The 14,261-nt window shown below is 37.3% G+C and overlaps 1 protein-coding gene across 5 annotated transcripts in view; it reads right to left on the reverse strand.

Moving 5' to 3' along the window:
• Positions 1-6,049: 6,049 nt before the first annotated feature.
• Positions 6,050-14,261, reverse strand: part of sgk1 (serum/glucocorticoid regulated kinase 1) — a 39,561-nt gene continuing 31,349 nt past the window's right edge. For 3 of the 5 annotated variants that reach the window (XM_028439341.1, XM_028439340.1, XM_028439339.1), the window contains 9 exons: positions 11,105-11,180; positions 10,834-10,909; positions 10,496-10,684; positions 10,253-10,384; positions 8,683-8,919; positions 8,503-8,598; positions 8,257-8,412; positions 8,072-8,161; positions 6,050-7,307 (listed from right to left, as the gene is read on the reverse strand). In XM_028439341.1, the coding sequence (XP_028295142.1) occupies positions 7,140-7,307; positions 8,072-8,161; positions 8,257-8,412; positions 8,503-8,598; positions 8,683-8,919; positions 10,253-10,384; positions 10,496-10,684; positions 10,834-10,909; positions 11,105-11,180 (1,220 nt within the window). In that variant the 3' untranslated portion in view covers positions 6,050-7,139. Of the gene's footprint in view, positions 7,308-8,071; positions 8,162-8,256; positions 8,413-8,502; positions 8,599-8,682; positions 8,920-10,252; positions 10,385-10,495; positions 10,685-10,833; positions 10,910-11,104; positions 11,181-11,289; positions 11,451-12,784; positions 12,942-14,261 lie in introns of those variants that run through there. The other 2 variants (XM_028439343.1, XM_028439342.1) reach the window with 2 other exon arrangements.

A 14,261-nucleotide genomic window follows, 5' to 3' on the forward strand; every position in this document is an offset into this window, starting at 1 on the left:
ATGTCCGTTGATCAATTTAAAAAAAAAAAAAAAAACAATAATAATTTACTTAGTAACAGTTGGGTGAAGAAATAACCAATTACTTTACTTCTTTGAAAACGTTAAGTACAAGTAAAATGACTGATTTTATAAATATACTATTATGCTGTACTTTCACCTTTGCTATTCCTACTCAACATCTGTATTAATAATGCCTCATCACTCTTACTGCATAGGGAAATAAACATGTCGACCACATGCTGTTATTTGACGTTCCCATGGCCTAATCCCCCCCACCCCCCTTCCCCCAGCACTAACACCTGTCTCATTCCATTTCCCTCACATAATAAGACAGATTGTAACTTTTGTAGCTACATAATCATCCTACTTTACACAATATACTGTATCCAGATGTTCTGATCTATGCAATCTGATGTTTGACCTGTTTTGAACATTTGCTCATTTGATTCTTTGTTGAGTAAAGCGAAGGCTGTGCATGTGCAACTGTATCTGTGTTACATAATAACTAAGTAACCAAGATAACCATGGCATAGCCAAGATGTCTTTCACCGTGTCAGCAAAAATGTTCACCTTCTCTCGTCTGCTATTGGAAACTCTATCAAGTCAATGTTGTGTCAGTTATGATCAATTGGAAATCCCAGTTGTATTTTAGTCGCCTGTCAAGGAGGAAGATGACACATCACCTCAAAATGCAGTTTATATGATTCTTATTTTTTTTTTATTATATATATATAAATAACTAAAGGTAACAATCAGTAGAAACACCCATCAACGGACACACCTATTGATAAACTGGTGTAGTCTAAAGGTCAAATTGTGCCGCGTGTTGGTTTATGGGGAATAGTCACAATTCTCAACAATTGCTGAAACTAAAATATTATGAACAGAAGTGATAGAAATAATACTCAGAGTTACATCTTAATAGTTTTTAAGAGCAGCTCCAATTCATCACTTTAGCAACAACTTCTTGATTTTACAGTGTACTATACTTGTATTTATCTGTATTATATTTGTGTATTTGTATTATTTTATAACTTTTTCCTGGAGATGTGCAGTGCACTTGTATTTAATCCCTATTTATTTAATTAATGGTCTTTTATTTATTTCTGTACATTTTCTTTTCTTTCTATATTTTTAACGTTTATTCTGATTCTGATAAGAAATTACAAATGATAAAATATAATTTTTTTAGAAATAATGTTTCAGCAAATAAATCATATATGTATTAAATAAATAAATATTCATTTCAAGCCGATTTCAGAAAAGTACAATCAGTCTTTGGATGGAATGTTGACTGGTCTGAAGAAGCTCATAATCAGCAGGTTTAACGTGCACGTTGATGATGATGATGATGACAAAGCCATTATATTTTTTCCCAACACTATATGTATTATTTTTTAGCTCTTGCAACTCACAACAACGGTACAACCTCTCACACACATATCTGTGCTTCTGTTTCTTCACCAAGAATGACAAGTTACATAAGTGTACAGAGAATTCCATAATTCCAAGAAAAAAGAGACAAAAAGGTAAAAAACAAAAATAAATAAGTAAATGAATAAAACAACTCATTATATTTAGTTCAAAAATATAGTAAACTTTAAAAAAAAAAAAAGCTCTCCAGGATTGGTTGTCATCCTATGTCTGTTTGATCTAAATTCAAATTTTCAAAATATTTGGGGAAATTTCTTAATCTAAAATTGCAATCAAGAAATGTTTTTGTAAACACTTTGTTGTGATTTTTGCTGGAGCTTGTGAAACAAGTTCATTTCTTGCATGTAAAGCACATTGAGTTGCCTCGTGTATGAAATGCGCGATACAAATACATTTGCATTGCCTTAATGTTCAAACTGTGATTAAATATGAAACAGCAGGTGCTAAATCTGTAAGAGTGAAATAAATCTATGTTTTTAATCTGCAGATCACCAGAGAAGTAAAGTACCACAGGGGTCAAAGGTTAAGAAACATATATCAGGTAAGCACTGCCATCTGCTGGCTCAGTTAAATATGACTGGAGCAAATTGTCCTCAGACTCAGGCTTGATTCTTTAACTACACAAACTAAGATGTTTGGTAATTCTATCTATTATGAATACATGTGCATATTTATGAATTCTTCTGATTTTGACATTCCAGAAAAACACTTAGTCAAAGTCTCACAGTGGTGATCATCTTGATGTGTTGAATCACACACTTATACCAGTAAAATAAAGCAGCTGATGACCATCCCATAACAGGTTCTCTTCAACATTAAAGCCACCCACTGTCCCAGGAATAAAGGAAAATCAGTCAACTGTATATGGAAAAATCAAAACTAGCGCACAATTCATATTTGCATGAATTTATTGAAATTTCCTCTTTAGAATAACATGCTTTGGAGTGGTAGTGATTTTTTCTTCTTCCACTAACTGTCACCATCAACCTCTCCTTTGCAAATATTGTAATGCAGACTGGTGTCATCTTTCAGGACTTAGTTTTTATTCATTCATTCATTCATTCATTCATTCATTCATTCATTCATTCATTCATTCATTCAATTATGTATTTATTTATTTATGTATTTATTTATTTATGTATTTATTTATTTATTTATTTATTCATTCATTCATTTATTTATTTATTTATGTATTTATTTATGGATTCATTCATTCATTCATTCATTCATTCATTCATTCGATCATTTATTCATTCATGTATTTATTTATGGATTTATTTATGGATTTATTTATGGATTCATTCATTCATTCATTCATTCATTCATTCATTCATTGTTAAACGAATGCTTTTGTAGATTTTTCTCACACCACATTGGCACAATTTGTCTCAAAAGTGGTCAGTTTTAAAACCCTGATGTAAAACTGGCAAAGGGTAATGTAGTAACAAACTACAACCAACAGGTGGCAGTGCTGCACCATGTTTGATGTCAAATGTGGAAAAAGTCGCTTCAATTTCTCGAGGCATTTCTAGATTCATTTTGTACAGAAAACTTAGAATGTTGTGAGAAACAATAACAATTTACACTGACAAATGACATGTATGTAACATAATGATAGTGTGATGCTATTAAAATGCCTCTTGCTTAAATTAACAGCTAGCTAGTTAGCTTCTTCAACAAATATGACAAAGCTCAAATCTTTCTTTTACACTAGGTTTCTTCTATGTAATCCTCTGCATGTGACAGATGTAAAATCAGTGAATTGTAACCTTTAAAACATATTTCATATTTATAACATATTTCTACAATCAGGACAAGCTTGTACAAGTTGCTATGGGAACTCGCTAACCACCCTATCCTCGTAGACCTCTCAAGTTGTCAATGTCATCTTTTCCTGAGTTCAAGGTCACTGGGCCAGCTTTTCACTCATCCTCTGAAAGTGTTGGACACTTATTGTCTTCTGGCACACACTGACATCTTTATAGTTACTGTAAAGCAGGGGTCACCAACACGGGGCCCGCGGGCACAAGGTAGCCCGCATGGATCGTGCGTGGTGCCCTCAGGAGCTCTAGTCACAAATGAGTTCCATCTAAAATCTGATTTATGTTCCAGGATTCAAACTCACAAAGACGAATACGTATGAGAGATGTAGTTATTACTTAATAATAATAAAGTTTTAGTATTAAATTAACCATCTTTAAATGTTAATTTTCTCTGAAAGATTGTGACAAATGTTTTAAGCGTTGCCGATTTGGTGTATGGTCAGTGATATGTTATGTATATATATATATATATATATATATATATATATATATATATATATATATACATACTGTATAAATAAGATGTATTTTTAAAACGCAAAGTGGATTTTATATCAAATTTAAAGAAAATTAAACAATTGTATACATTAAAATGTTGAAACCTCAACATGTCCTACCTTTTTAATTTACTGGATAGCCGTCCTGAATACATTACCCTCTAATTAAAGTGAAACTGTGTGTTTTTAGTATTTAAGAAGTGCTGGTAGCCCTTAGGACGATACAGTACAAATGAAGTAGCTCACAGTTTCAGAAAGGTTGGCGACCCCTGCTTTAAAGGAGACATATCATGCATTTAAGTCCTTCCTTTTTTACATATAAATCATACAGTTGTGGTCTATATAAAGCGGAACTGCAATGCTTGGGTCTGAATTCCTCATTATTATAGCTCAACAGGCCCCTTTTCTAATGTGCTTCTGAGAGCAACTCGTTTTGGTGCGGCCTCTTTAAATGCAAATGAGACACTTCATACCCCGCCCCCTCTCCAGGTAGCAGAGGTGACACTTGGTTCAACTCCAGCCTGTTCGGCCATTTTTGTAGTTTGATAGAAGAGATACAATTATGTAGCGGCGCAGAAAATGTTTATTCACGTTATTTACAAAATGTCAACAACGGAAGACTTGTCCATCCAGCCTTATATGTTCGAGCCAGAGTCGGATGCGGCAGAGCGAGATGAAAATGAAGATGATGAACCTGCAGAACCCTAACAAGTGAGCTAACACAAGCACCGAGCTAGCGCCAAGCTAACGTCACAAAATGCATTTTAATACAGTCTTTTCGGAGACAAAAATGGCAAAATGAAACGACTAATGAAAACTTTAGACTTAAATTAAATCACGTAGGCCATATCATCAAGGATCTAAAACGAGCACACAGCGCTAACATATGAAGATGGTGCAACTGCTAATGCTAACAAAACAATGACAGGGACGTCTTATTATCACACTTTTTAGCGTTATTTACAGCTTACCGAAGTGCTCTGTTCATCGTCTCCAAAGATAGAAGGAATTGAACCCTCAATCAGACAAAGTCTTTCGGCAAATCCTTCTTTATACTGGCGGAGGTTGCTGAAGCAGTCATCCTTGAAGTGCTTCGCGCACACAAAAATGACCTTACCCACAGATGTGGGTACATTTCCGTGAAAAATAAAACTCAACCAGGCACTTTGAAAAGGTTCTGATGCTGGGAGACGTTGTAATGAAGCGTGTGGGTTACTACATCCAACAACCGAACATTTTGACTTATCCTCTCGTAACTTCGGCATCCTTGAGCTTGGACTACAAAATAAAAGCGAGAAATAAAAATGGCGGATTGCTCGAAGTGTTGGGCCTGGAGTCGATGTCCTAATTTGGCAGTTCCACTGCAAATACTGTGACGCTATTGTTCAAAAAACGTAATAGAGAATAGAAAAATTGAAAGAGATTGAAAAATATGACCAAAACAGAATATAAAGATATCAACAGAGCACCTGAAGAGACTAATTTGAACTTTTCTGTACTTCTAAACACTCTTAATATACAACAAAATGCATTTAAGGGCTAAAAAAGTGGATTTAGCATGATATGTCCCCTTTAAGGTTTTTCTCTAACTTCCTCACAGGTGGCCAGAGGGAGAAATTTATAGTCTATGTCTGTGTAGGACAAAGTAAATGTACAAGTTGCTATGCTAAGCCGCTAACCTTATCCTCAAAGGCCTCAAGTTGTAAATTTCATCCTTTCCCGGGTTCAAGGTCACTGGGCCAACTTTACACTCGTCCTCTGAAACTGTTGTGTTGGACACTCACTGTGTTCCTGGCACACACTGACGTCTTTATAGTTACTCAACATTCTTACCGACACGCACATAAACTTGGATTTAAAGGTCATTGACTCTTGTGTCGTGCTGCTGACGCATCACAGGAGTTAAAGTCCATCTTCTTTACAGTAATGTGGAGTGTGGGACATTCCTGGTCAGTAGAGCAAGAAGTCAATGTTTACCCACTTGGAATCGTTGTTCATATATTGTAGTTTAATATTTACCTTTACTTGTAAATGTAATTTTTTTTATTTTTTTTGTCAAACGCCAGACACATAAATTAAAGTATGGTAAAGTTCATGGAGATGAACTCGTGAAATTTCGCCTTTGAAGTAAGTTTACTTGTGTTCCATTTCCTATGAATAAAGACAAAGAGGGAAAACTGTAGTTAAGTTAAACTTTTATTGCAAAGATGGTCACATAAATCTTTAACAATTTTACAATTTACAAGACATTTGACAAGAATTGTTACATATATATATATCTCGGCATACTTTTAGTTTTTTTTTTTTTTTTTTTTTCAACATACATTAAAACTAATACACACAACTCCAAATATACAAACAAACTTAAATACAGTCAAACTGCATTACAGCAATATTAAAATGGAATGTCCAGTTTCAGTGTTGAGTGACGGAGCGCCGGCCGCCAACATCACCGTGAGGAGAAAGAAAGACTACATGAGGGGGACGTGGTTGACAAGCAGGACAAAAAGGAAACACCTCTCAACCCGTCCCTCAGTCTCTCACGTAGCAGCAGTGCTTTATCTTTTGCTCTCTCACTCAGCATAATTGTATCATGTGCAAATGAAAGGTCTGAAACATCATTTGAGCTCCAAACAGAACAAGCGTAGCCTCCCTTTTTATTTAATGGTTCATTGTTCCTCTTCGATGACCTCGTGAAAAGTTCATGTAAACTCCAGCTGTCGTTCAATGACAAGTCGAGGAGTGAAGAAAGCAACACGGTCGTTGACAAGGATGGAATTTAAGTGCTCAAATGGAGAGAAAAATAAAATAAAGGCACCTTTAGGAGAACTCACGTGTTCCTCTGTAACATTCGGCTTCGTGTAAGTCCCTTTTCAAACACACATTAAGTAATCAAAAGGAAGCAAAAGCACCAAATATGAATGTCACTTCCACACAGTTTTTTTTTTTTTTTTAACAACATGGATGAAGATGGACACATCCTCTCCATTCTGAGGGAAGGTGTGAAATTCTGTGTGTCAGGTGTGGTTTCAGGTTTGCAGGGAGATTTTAAGCTGCCTGAACTATGTGCAAAACATCTCCGCAATCAAGTAAAGGATCAACTATTGAAGGCTGAAAGGAATCTTGTTAAACTAGAGCAACAACCCCAACTAAACACCAAATTACCACGGCAGACAATCTCTTGTCGCAGGCTGTCCAAATGCACTCAAGAGACGAGAACGATGTGGAAAGTAAGTGTAAGTGTTTCAGTTCATTGTGGATGCGGGTTTGTTGCAAGGATTGGTTTTGTCAATATCCATCGTTCTGTTGGAAAACAATGGGTTGGGGTCAAGATGCAGGTCTGTGCAAATGGAGTATTTGAAACTAGGTCCAAACTGAGTCAGTCCTATAGGTAGGAGTCCATAGAGGGGGCATAGGAGAAGCCCACGAAGGCCTCGGCCGCCTCTTTAATGCTGGAAGTGACCAGGACACTGTCGGGGGAACAGCCGATGGAACTGGGTACCGGCTCGTCTGTGAACTCTGGGTCAAAGTGTCGCAGGTCGTTGGGACCCGTCTGCAGAAGGACAGGAGGAGCAGATTTGACTTAGTAAGGTTTAAGTATGTTTCCACCAATGGAAATTGTTCAATTTGCAGAAAGAATTTTGCATAATCTTAAATTTTCGTCATCAAAAAGAAAAGTTGACTTCAATAGAAGAATGTAGAGTGTAAACTTTGGCAGATCTAGTATTGACTAGGGGTGTGCATTGTCATGAATTGGACGATACGATTGATGATTTCACAATACAATATAAATGTCTATACAATATACATCTATAAAAGTGGCCAATATGTTCTATGAAAATAAAGTGCAATCAACTTCCATGCTAAAATGCACTGAGGAGAGAGGTAGTTTAACAAGGTCTGATGTGGTTCACTGAGACCTAGTGACCAGGTGTTTACGTGCTATGCATAGGTTGGCACAACTAATTTTTTTATTTTGTTCAAAAACATGATTTAAAAAAATTGATTTGGAGATTTCATTTATCAACCTTATATGAGTCTGTATTACAGCTTGTCCCGCCTTTTACACAACAAGTTTGATTGGATACCTTCCAAAAAAAAAACTGACTTATGATCGTATTTTGTCTAATGTGAACATTATACTTTAGTTTTTATTAGTTGACAAAATAGTCAACATATATTGATATATTTTTCAATTGAAAATTTTTCTTAAATGAGTCAGTCAAGTTATTGTCACTTTAAAAATTAAGTCTATGAAAACTAGTATGAAATTTTTTTGTCAACAAAATTAACAAACAGATTTAACAAGGAACGTACCACATTGGGGTTAAAGGGAGGGGTGATCTTCTTTGCGTTTAGGTCATCCCAGTTGATGGGGGAGAAAAACATGTGGTTCTTAATTTCAATCTGAAAAAAAAAAGCACAAAACAAAAATAGTTAAGCATTTATAATCAATACTTTAAACACACAGAGATAAAGAGGTGAGCTAATAACTGACTTACAAAGTCATCTGTGCATCCCAGCCTCTTGGTTCTGTCTTTCTGCAGAAGTCCCTCCAGCAGATGTCGTGCTGAGTTGGAAATGTTGGGTTTTAGCTGCAGCGGCTTGTTGAGGATGTTGTCGTACATTTCTGCTGTATTACGGCTGTAGAATGGAGGCTAAAGAGGAGAATATGATAGATAATGGGTTAGCATCAACAGAAACCTAGGAGGAAGTATGGTACATGTATGAATAGAAACTTAACTCACCAGGCCATAGAGCATCTCATATAAAACTGCTCCTAAACACCACCAGTCTACTGTCCTGTCGTACGGCTGCTTGTGGAGCACCTCAGGAGCTAAATACTGCAGGAAAGAGGAGTTATGAGTTAGATTCCTTTATAGACTCATTACACTATCAATGTGAATCATGACTCAGCTCGTATTTACCTCGGGTGTTCCGCAGAAGGTCGACGTTGTCCCGTTGGGCTCAATGTTCTCTTTGCAGAGTCCGAAGTCTGTAAGAATGATGTGACCCTGAGAGTCCAGCAGGATGTTCTCTGGCTTCAGGTCCCTGTAGACAATGTTGAGTGAGTGCAAGTATCCCAGTGCACTGGCGATCTCTGCTGAGTAGAACCTGGCTCTGGGCTCCAGGAAGCAGCGCTCCCTCTGCAGGTGGTAGAACAACTGGGATAAAAAAGGAAAAAGGAATGAAAAGAATTAGTCAAAACCTGTTCAGAAAGTGACAGCAATGGATTACATAACTGGAGCATTGATGGGATTAAATAAGTCTGAACATCCTTCCACTCATTTTGGACAATTAATTTGGGTTTTCTGTTTCATTCTGTGTCTTTTCTTCCCTTAAGTTCAGTGCATGATTTTACGATTGTTTATTGACTTTTTGTCATTTCGGTTGTATGATTGTTTATTGACTTTTTGTCATTTCGTCAGATTATTTTAACACATGTCCGGAATAAACCAAAACTAAATTATGTATTTGGGATCTAGATAGCAAAGAAAAATCATTACCACAAAGGGAAATATGAGGCGAAAGTTCGACAATAAAAAAAAAAAAAAAAAGTGAGGCACAGAAAAGAAAGAAGCTAAAGGGAAATAGTTGGGCAGGAAGTCGAGAGCATGAAAGAGATGAAACAGGGGCCATGGGTGGAGCGAACAAGCAGCAGGGGGTAGGACAGAAACCGTAGCGAGGCGATGCCTCCTGCTTCCTGATGAGGCCTGTATGTAATCAACACTGTCTTCGCTTGTCCAACAATCACAGGAAATTAGCCCGATTAGGCACACAGTGAATGCTGTTGCTAATTTCGGCCCCTTCGGTTTCTCCCGCTATTCCAACCCAACCCATGATTTCCGTCAGTGAAAAAAAAGCTTTTTTTATTGCTTCTCATGACAGGATTTCCCCTCTTGTCTCCGGACATCATGTGTGTTTCTGCCTCTGTAACCTACTTTTCATCCAAAACTGACTTGTGTCTTCCTTTTTTTCATAATTTTACTATTATGATTAGGGCTGGGCAATAAAGTTTTCTATTTTGGTGATATAGAAAATGACAATATCGCCTATATCGAGATATACCTTTTATATATCACAGTACAAATCACATTATACAAGTATTTAATATTATTATTAGAGTGCATTAAAAGCACAGTTAGATGGATTACTGAGCGCTTCCTAACCCAGACCTTCTCCCTAAACAAGCCACACTACAGAACTCACTCACACATGCTGTCCCATATAGGGGGAAAAGCCAAAAGTAGCACATATTGTGCAGCCGTTTGTTAATAAATGTGCCTGTGTGGCATTTTGCATCAGAAATTTAACCCAGATTTGTCTTTTTGGTAAGACTTTATTGAGATTTAATATGGTATATCTCCATTTTGAGAAAAAACATTGAAATGTGAGTTCATATCAACCTCCCCTAATTATGATCCTTAGCTTTGCAGCTCAACGTCTCTTCACTTTCTTATCGCTCATGTTCTGATGGCAATTAAGCACGGGACTCACCTCTCCCCCATTGATGTAGTCCAGGACGAAATAAAGTTTGTCTGTCGTCTGAAAAGAGTAGTGTAGGCCGACCAAGAATGGATGCTTGACATTCTTCAGCAGCACATTCCTCTCTGACATGATGTGTTTCTCCTGATAACAGCCAATGATCATGGGTTAGACAGATACTGACGCACCTTATGCGGCTATGCAGCTTTATCAGTGTGCGACCATGTGTGTCAGTGGGTGCACACTAGTATTTACCTCCTTCTTCTTCAGAATAGCCTTCTTCTGTAAGACTTTAACAGCGTAAAACTGGTCATCAGTGCGATGGCGTGCTAGCAAAACCTTTCCGAAGCTGCCTTTGCCGATCACTTTGAGGAAGTGGAAGTCGCTGGGTGTTGCCGAGGGGTTGGATGATGGACCGAGGTTTATTTGTTGCGTCGGACTGGGCTGTGAAGTCAAGAAAATGTCAATGTTTGAGTTCAAACTATCACCTTGCACTATAAACGTGCAACAGGATAACTACGCATGTGTGCAAACGCTGATGTGTAAACAAAGGAAGAGAAACACAATTCACAATATAAAGTAAATACACTTACAGGAGGTGAGGGGTTTGTGTTCATGAGCTCGGCATCCTGAGGAGGATTCAAGTTAATAATAGACTGGACCTCAGGACTGGAAGTAAAAAAATAAAAAACAGGGCTCAGAGTCAGACAAAGCATCAATACATCGTTAGTATAAGTGATTGTGGGAGTCACATTGCATTGCAAACTTCCTTCAAATGTTCAATGACTGACATTGACGCTCGTGTTTGTATTTCAGTGAATGCAGAACAATGACCATGAGTCATGAGTCAGATGCTATACTCACTGTTTGCATGCGTAGGTGTTTGTGGCAAGTCTTTGAATGAAGTCGTTCAAACCCATCCTTCTTTGTTTCATAAAGGCTGCAGGACAAAAGGGGAAAAAACAGAAAAAGAAAAACAAACATTTAGTTTTTGTAACACGGGTTTAAATCCATTAAAAAATAAACCATCCAATCGCCCTCGTGCATACCGCTGATCAGAGCCATGATCCCTTTAGGTTTTGAGTGAATCATGGTGACCTTTTCTGTTTCTGTTTTGATTGTCATGATGAGTTCAGTTGCCCTCACTCCAGCTGTTTAAAAATCCAAAATCTAACAGGTTGTGGTAGTTGTCCTCCTATTTATAAAGATCTGAGGTGGGAGGAGCCACGTGCCTCCAGCGTCAGTGAAGAGGGCGGGGTCCAACATCAACGTTTACTTTTAGTAAATAAAATGAGGAGGTGATCGGTCACCTTTTGAACCAATCAGAGCTCGTTGCGCACCAAACCCCCACCCCTCCCCCCCTGCGTCACCGCCTCGCCTCAGGTATATGATTGCGTCAAAATGTAAGAAAAAGTACATACAGTTTACAGAGAGGCCTGTGGGAACTATATAAATAGGATTGCGCAATAATAAACAAAACATCCAGTGTGTAATCTTATAGTAAAGCATATGTGAAAGCAAACATATGGTTTCACTTAAATATATACATTTAGAATCTTTAAAAAAAAAAAAAAACACATTACTTTTCTTCAAGACTTTATTTTTATTCATTTATTTATTTATTTATTTTATCACATTGTTTTCAGGCTACCACCTGCATCCCCATCTGGAACTAAGTCCTAAACAAATAGTTTGATCACCTTATCATTTGATATGAGCTTCTGGTTTTGGCTTCTTCTCAGTTTAAACAGTTTAGGCTTTGTCTCTCTGCACAAACTGGTTGGAGGCCAGATGCCAAGAAAAAGCCGCTGGTAGTGGAAAAGTACAGAGACTCCTGAATGCACCAAGTTCAACGGGGGGAGGAAGAGAAAAAAACCCACTCAGGAGAGTTCAGATAGACACAATATACACTGGCTGTGCAGACTTTAACACTTCAACTAAATAATGAAGTGAACGTAAAGAAAAATGAAGTTATATGAAGGAAGCGTCGCGTTGTGTGCGCACTGGTACGCACAGGGCACAGTTACATAAGTCACCTGGTTCATCCTACATACTGTAACTCAAAGGAATGCACTAAAAACTGGACAATAATCACTGGATATGTAAGAGTAAAGAAAGAAAAAAAAAAGAAGAAGAAAGAAGAAGGTGAAATGGACTGATTTCCGAATGGGTTTTAAAACACAGAATATTTGTCAAAAATTGAGGAAAATCCATTAACAATGCATGACCTATTAGATATACCCATAAAAGATCGATAAAAAACCGAATCTTAATGTAGAATATAAAACTGTTGTGTTGCAATCTACCAGCAATTAAAGCACAACTGTGTCAAGCTGGATCCAGGTCACGGTATTATACATACAACGGATGAATTTAGTCAAACTTTACACAAAGTTTGTTCCAATTAATTTAACTCTTTAAAGCACAAGGATTCTACATCTTTCACTGAAAGCTGTTGGTTGATGTTTTATTTTATGGCAGAAAAGTCTGTTTTCCCATTAGTTGTTGAATGAGCTCATCTCCCATTATCCCTTCATTACTTACAGGTTAACGCGGTTGTTCTGTCTTTCATCAGGAAGATTAGTTTAGAATCCAAGATCACAACAAGAGCACAAGCCACAGGTTCTCCAGTAAAAGCCAAATGGGAATAAACTGCATTCCTATTGCTTCACTCAGCTTCATCCACTTCTTTTCCCTGCGTCTTCCCAGGGTGGGTGTGGCCACGCCCCTGTTTCCTTCCAGGGTTCACCGTTTGGAGGCCAGTGGGCGGGGCCAGTGCCGCCTTCAAGCGTTCTCAAGGAGTTCAACCTCCAAGTTCAGCAACAGGACTAATGTACAGATGTAACAAAAAAGGAAAAACACGTCCTGGGATTTTTCCATGTTTTCCATGATGTGCATGTGTGGATTTTCCAAAAATAAATCATCTGTCTAGGTATTCTTGTTTACTCCCAGATCCAAACATGTATATTATGTTTATGTAGGGTCGCGGATTGGGGCCAATTTTTATGAAGCTGAAATTTAATCGAGAATAAAGTCGAAACTTTGAAATATAATGGTGAGATTCAAGTCTAAAAGGTTAGATTAAAGTTGAAACTTCGAAAATAAACTGAAAATACAATATTGTGATAAAAGTTCATTAGCAAACCTTCAACTTTTATCACAATATTGTATTTTGAGTTCATTTTCGAAATTTCGACTCCAATTGACATTATATTTCAACTTTATTCTTGAAATAAAATAAATTCATTTATTTAATTGCAATGATAAAACATGCATTGCACTATATGTAGTGTGGACCTTCGACAGCATATGCAGACAAGGTAAAAAAAAAAAAAAAAAAAAAAACTTTATTCCACATTTTGACATTATTCTCAACATTTCGACTTTATTCTTGATTTTTCCCTAAATTATTTTCTATAAATTATCCCTAATTTGCAAAGAAGGAAAGTAACAGGAAAGGAAGGATAGAAGGAGGAGCCGTGTTTGTCTGAGCTCAAAGAAACCTGCCTCAAAAAGTTGGTCGACGTGTTGTTTTTCCATAATAACTCAACAATATGAAGGCACAAAAAACGTATTACACCTGCAAAAGTGAAAATGAAAACCAAAGGCACCAAAAGAAAAAGAGAATGGAGACAAAATGACGGTGATACACGGTATCCAACATGATTATTGCCTTGAGCAAAGAACGTCAGATGGAGAAGAAAACCAAAAAACAACCAGTTTAAAATAGTTATTTTAGAGGCTATTGCAATCATAGAAAAAAAGTGAATGTACAGCTGGAAGAATTAGAGGATAAACCAAGACACAGCAGTTATATGGTGAAAACAGTTCAATTATGGTGAAGAAATGAAAGAATATGAAGTGAGAATGACAAGGGCGACCGTGGCTCAGGTGGAAGAGGGTCATCTTCTGATCGAGAGGTTGGGGGTTCGATCCTAATACCTGACTATGTGTCGAAGTGTCCTTGGGCAAGACACTGAACCCTAAGTTGCTCCCAGTGGTCGACTAGAGCCTTGCATGG

Source organism: Gouania willdenowi, chromosome 24, assembly GCF_900634775.1.
Source record: "Gouania willdenowi chromosome 24, fGouWil2.1, whole genome shotgun sequence".
NCBI lineage: Eukaryota > Metazoa > Chordata > Actinopteri > Blenniiformes > Gobiesocidae > Gouania > Gouania willdenowi.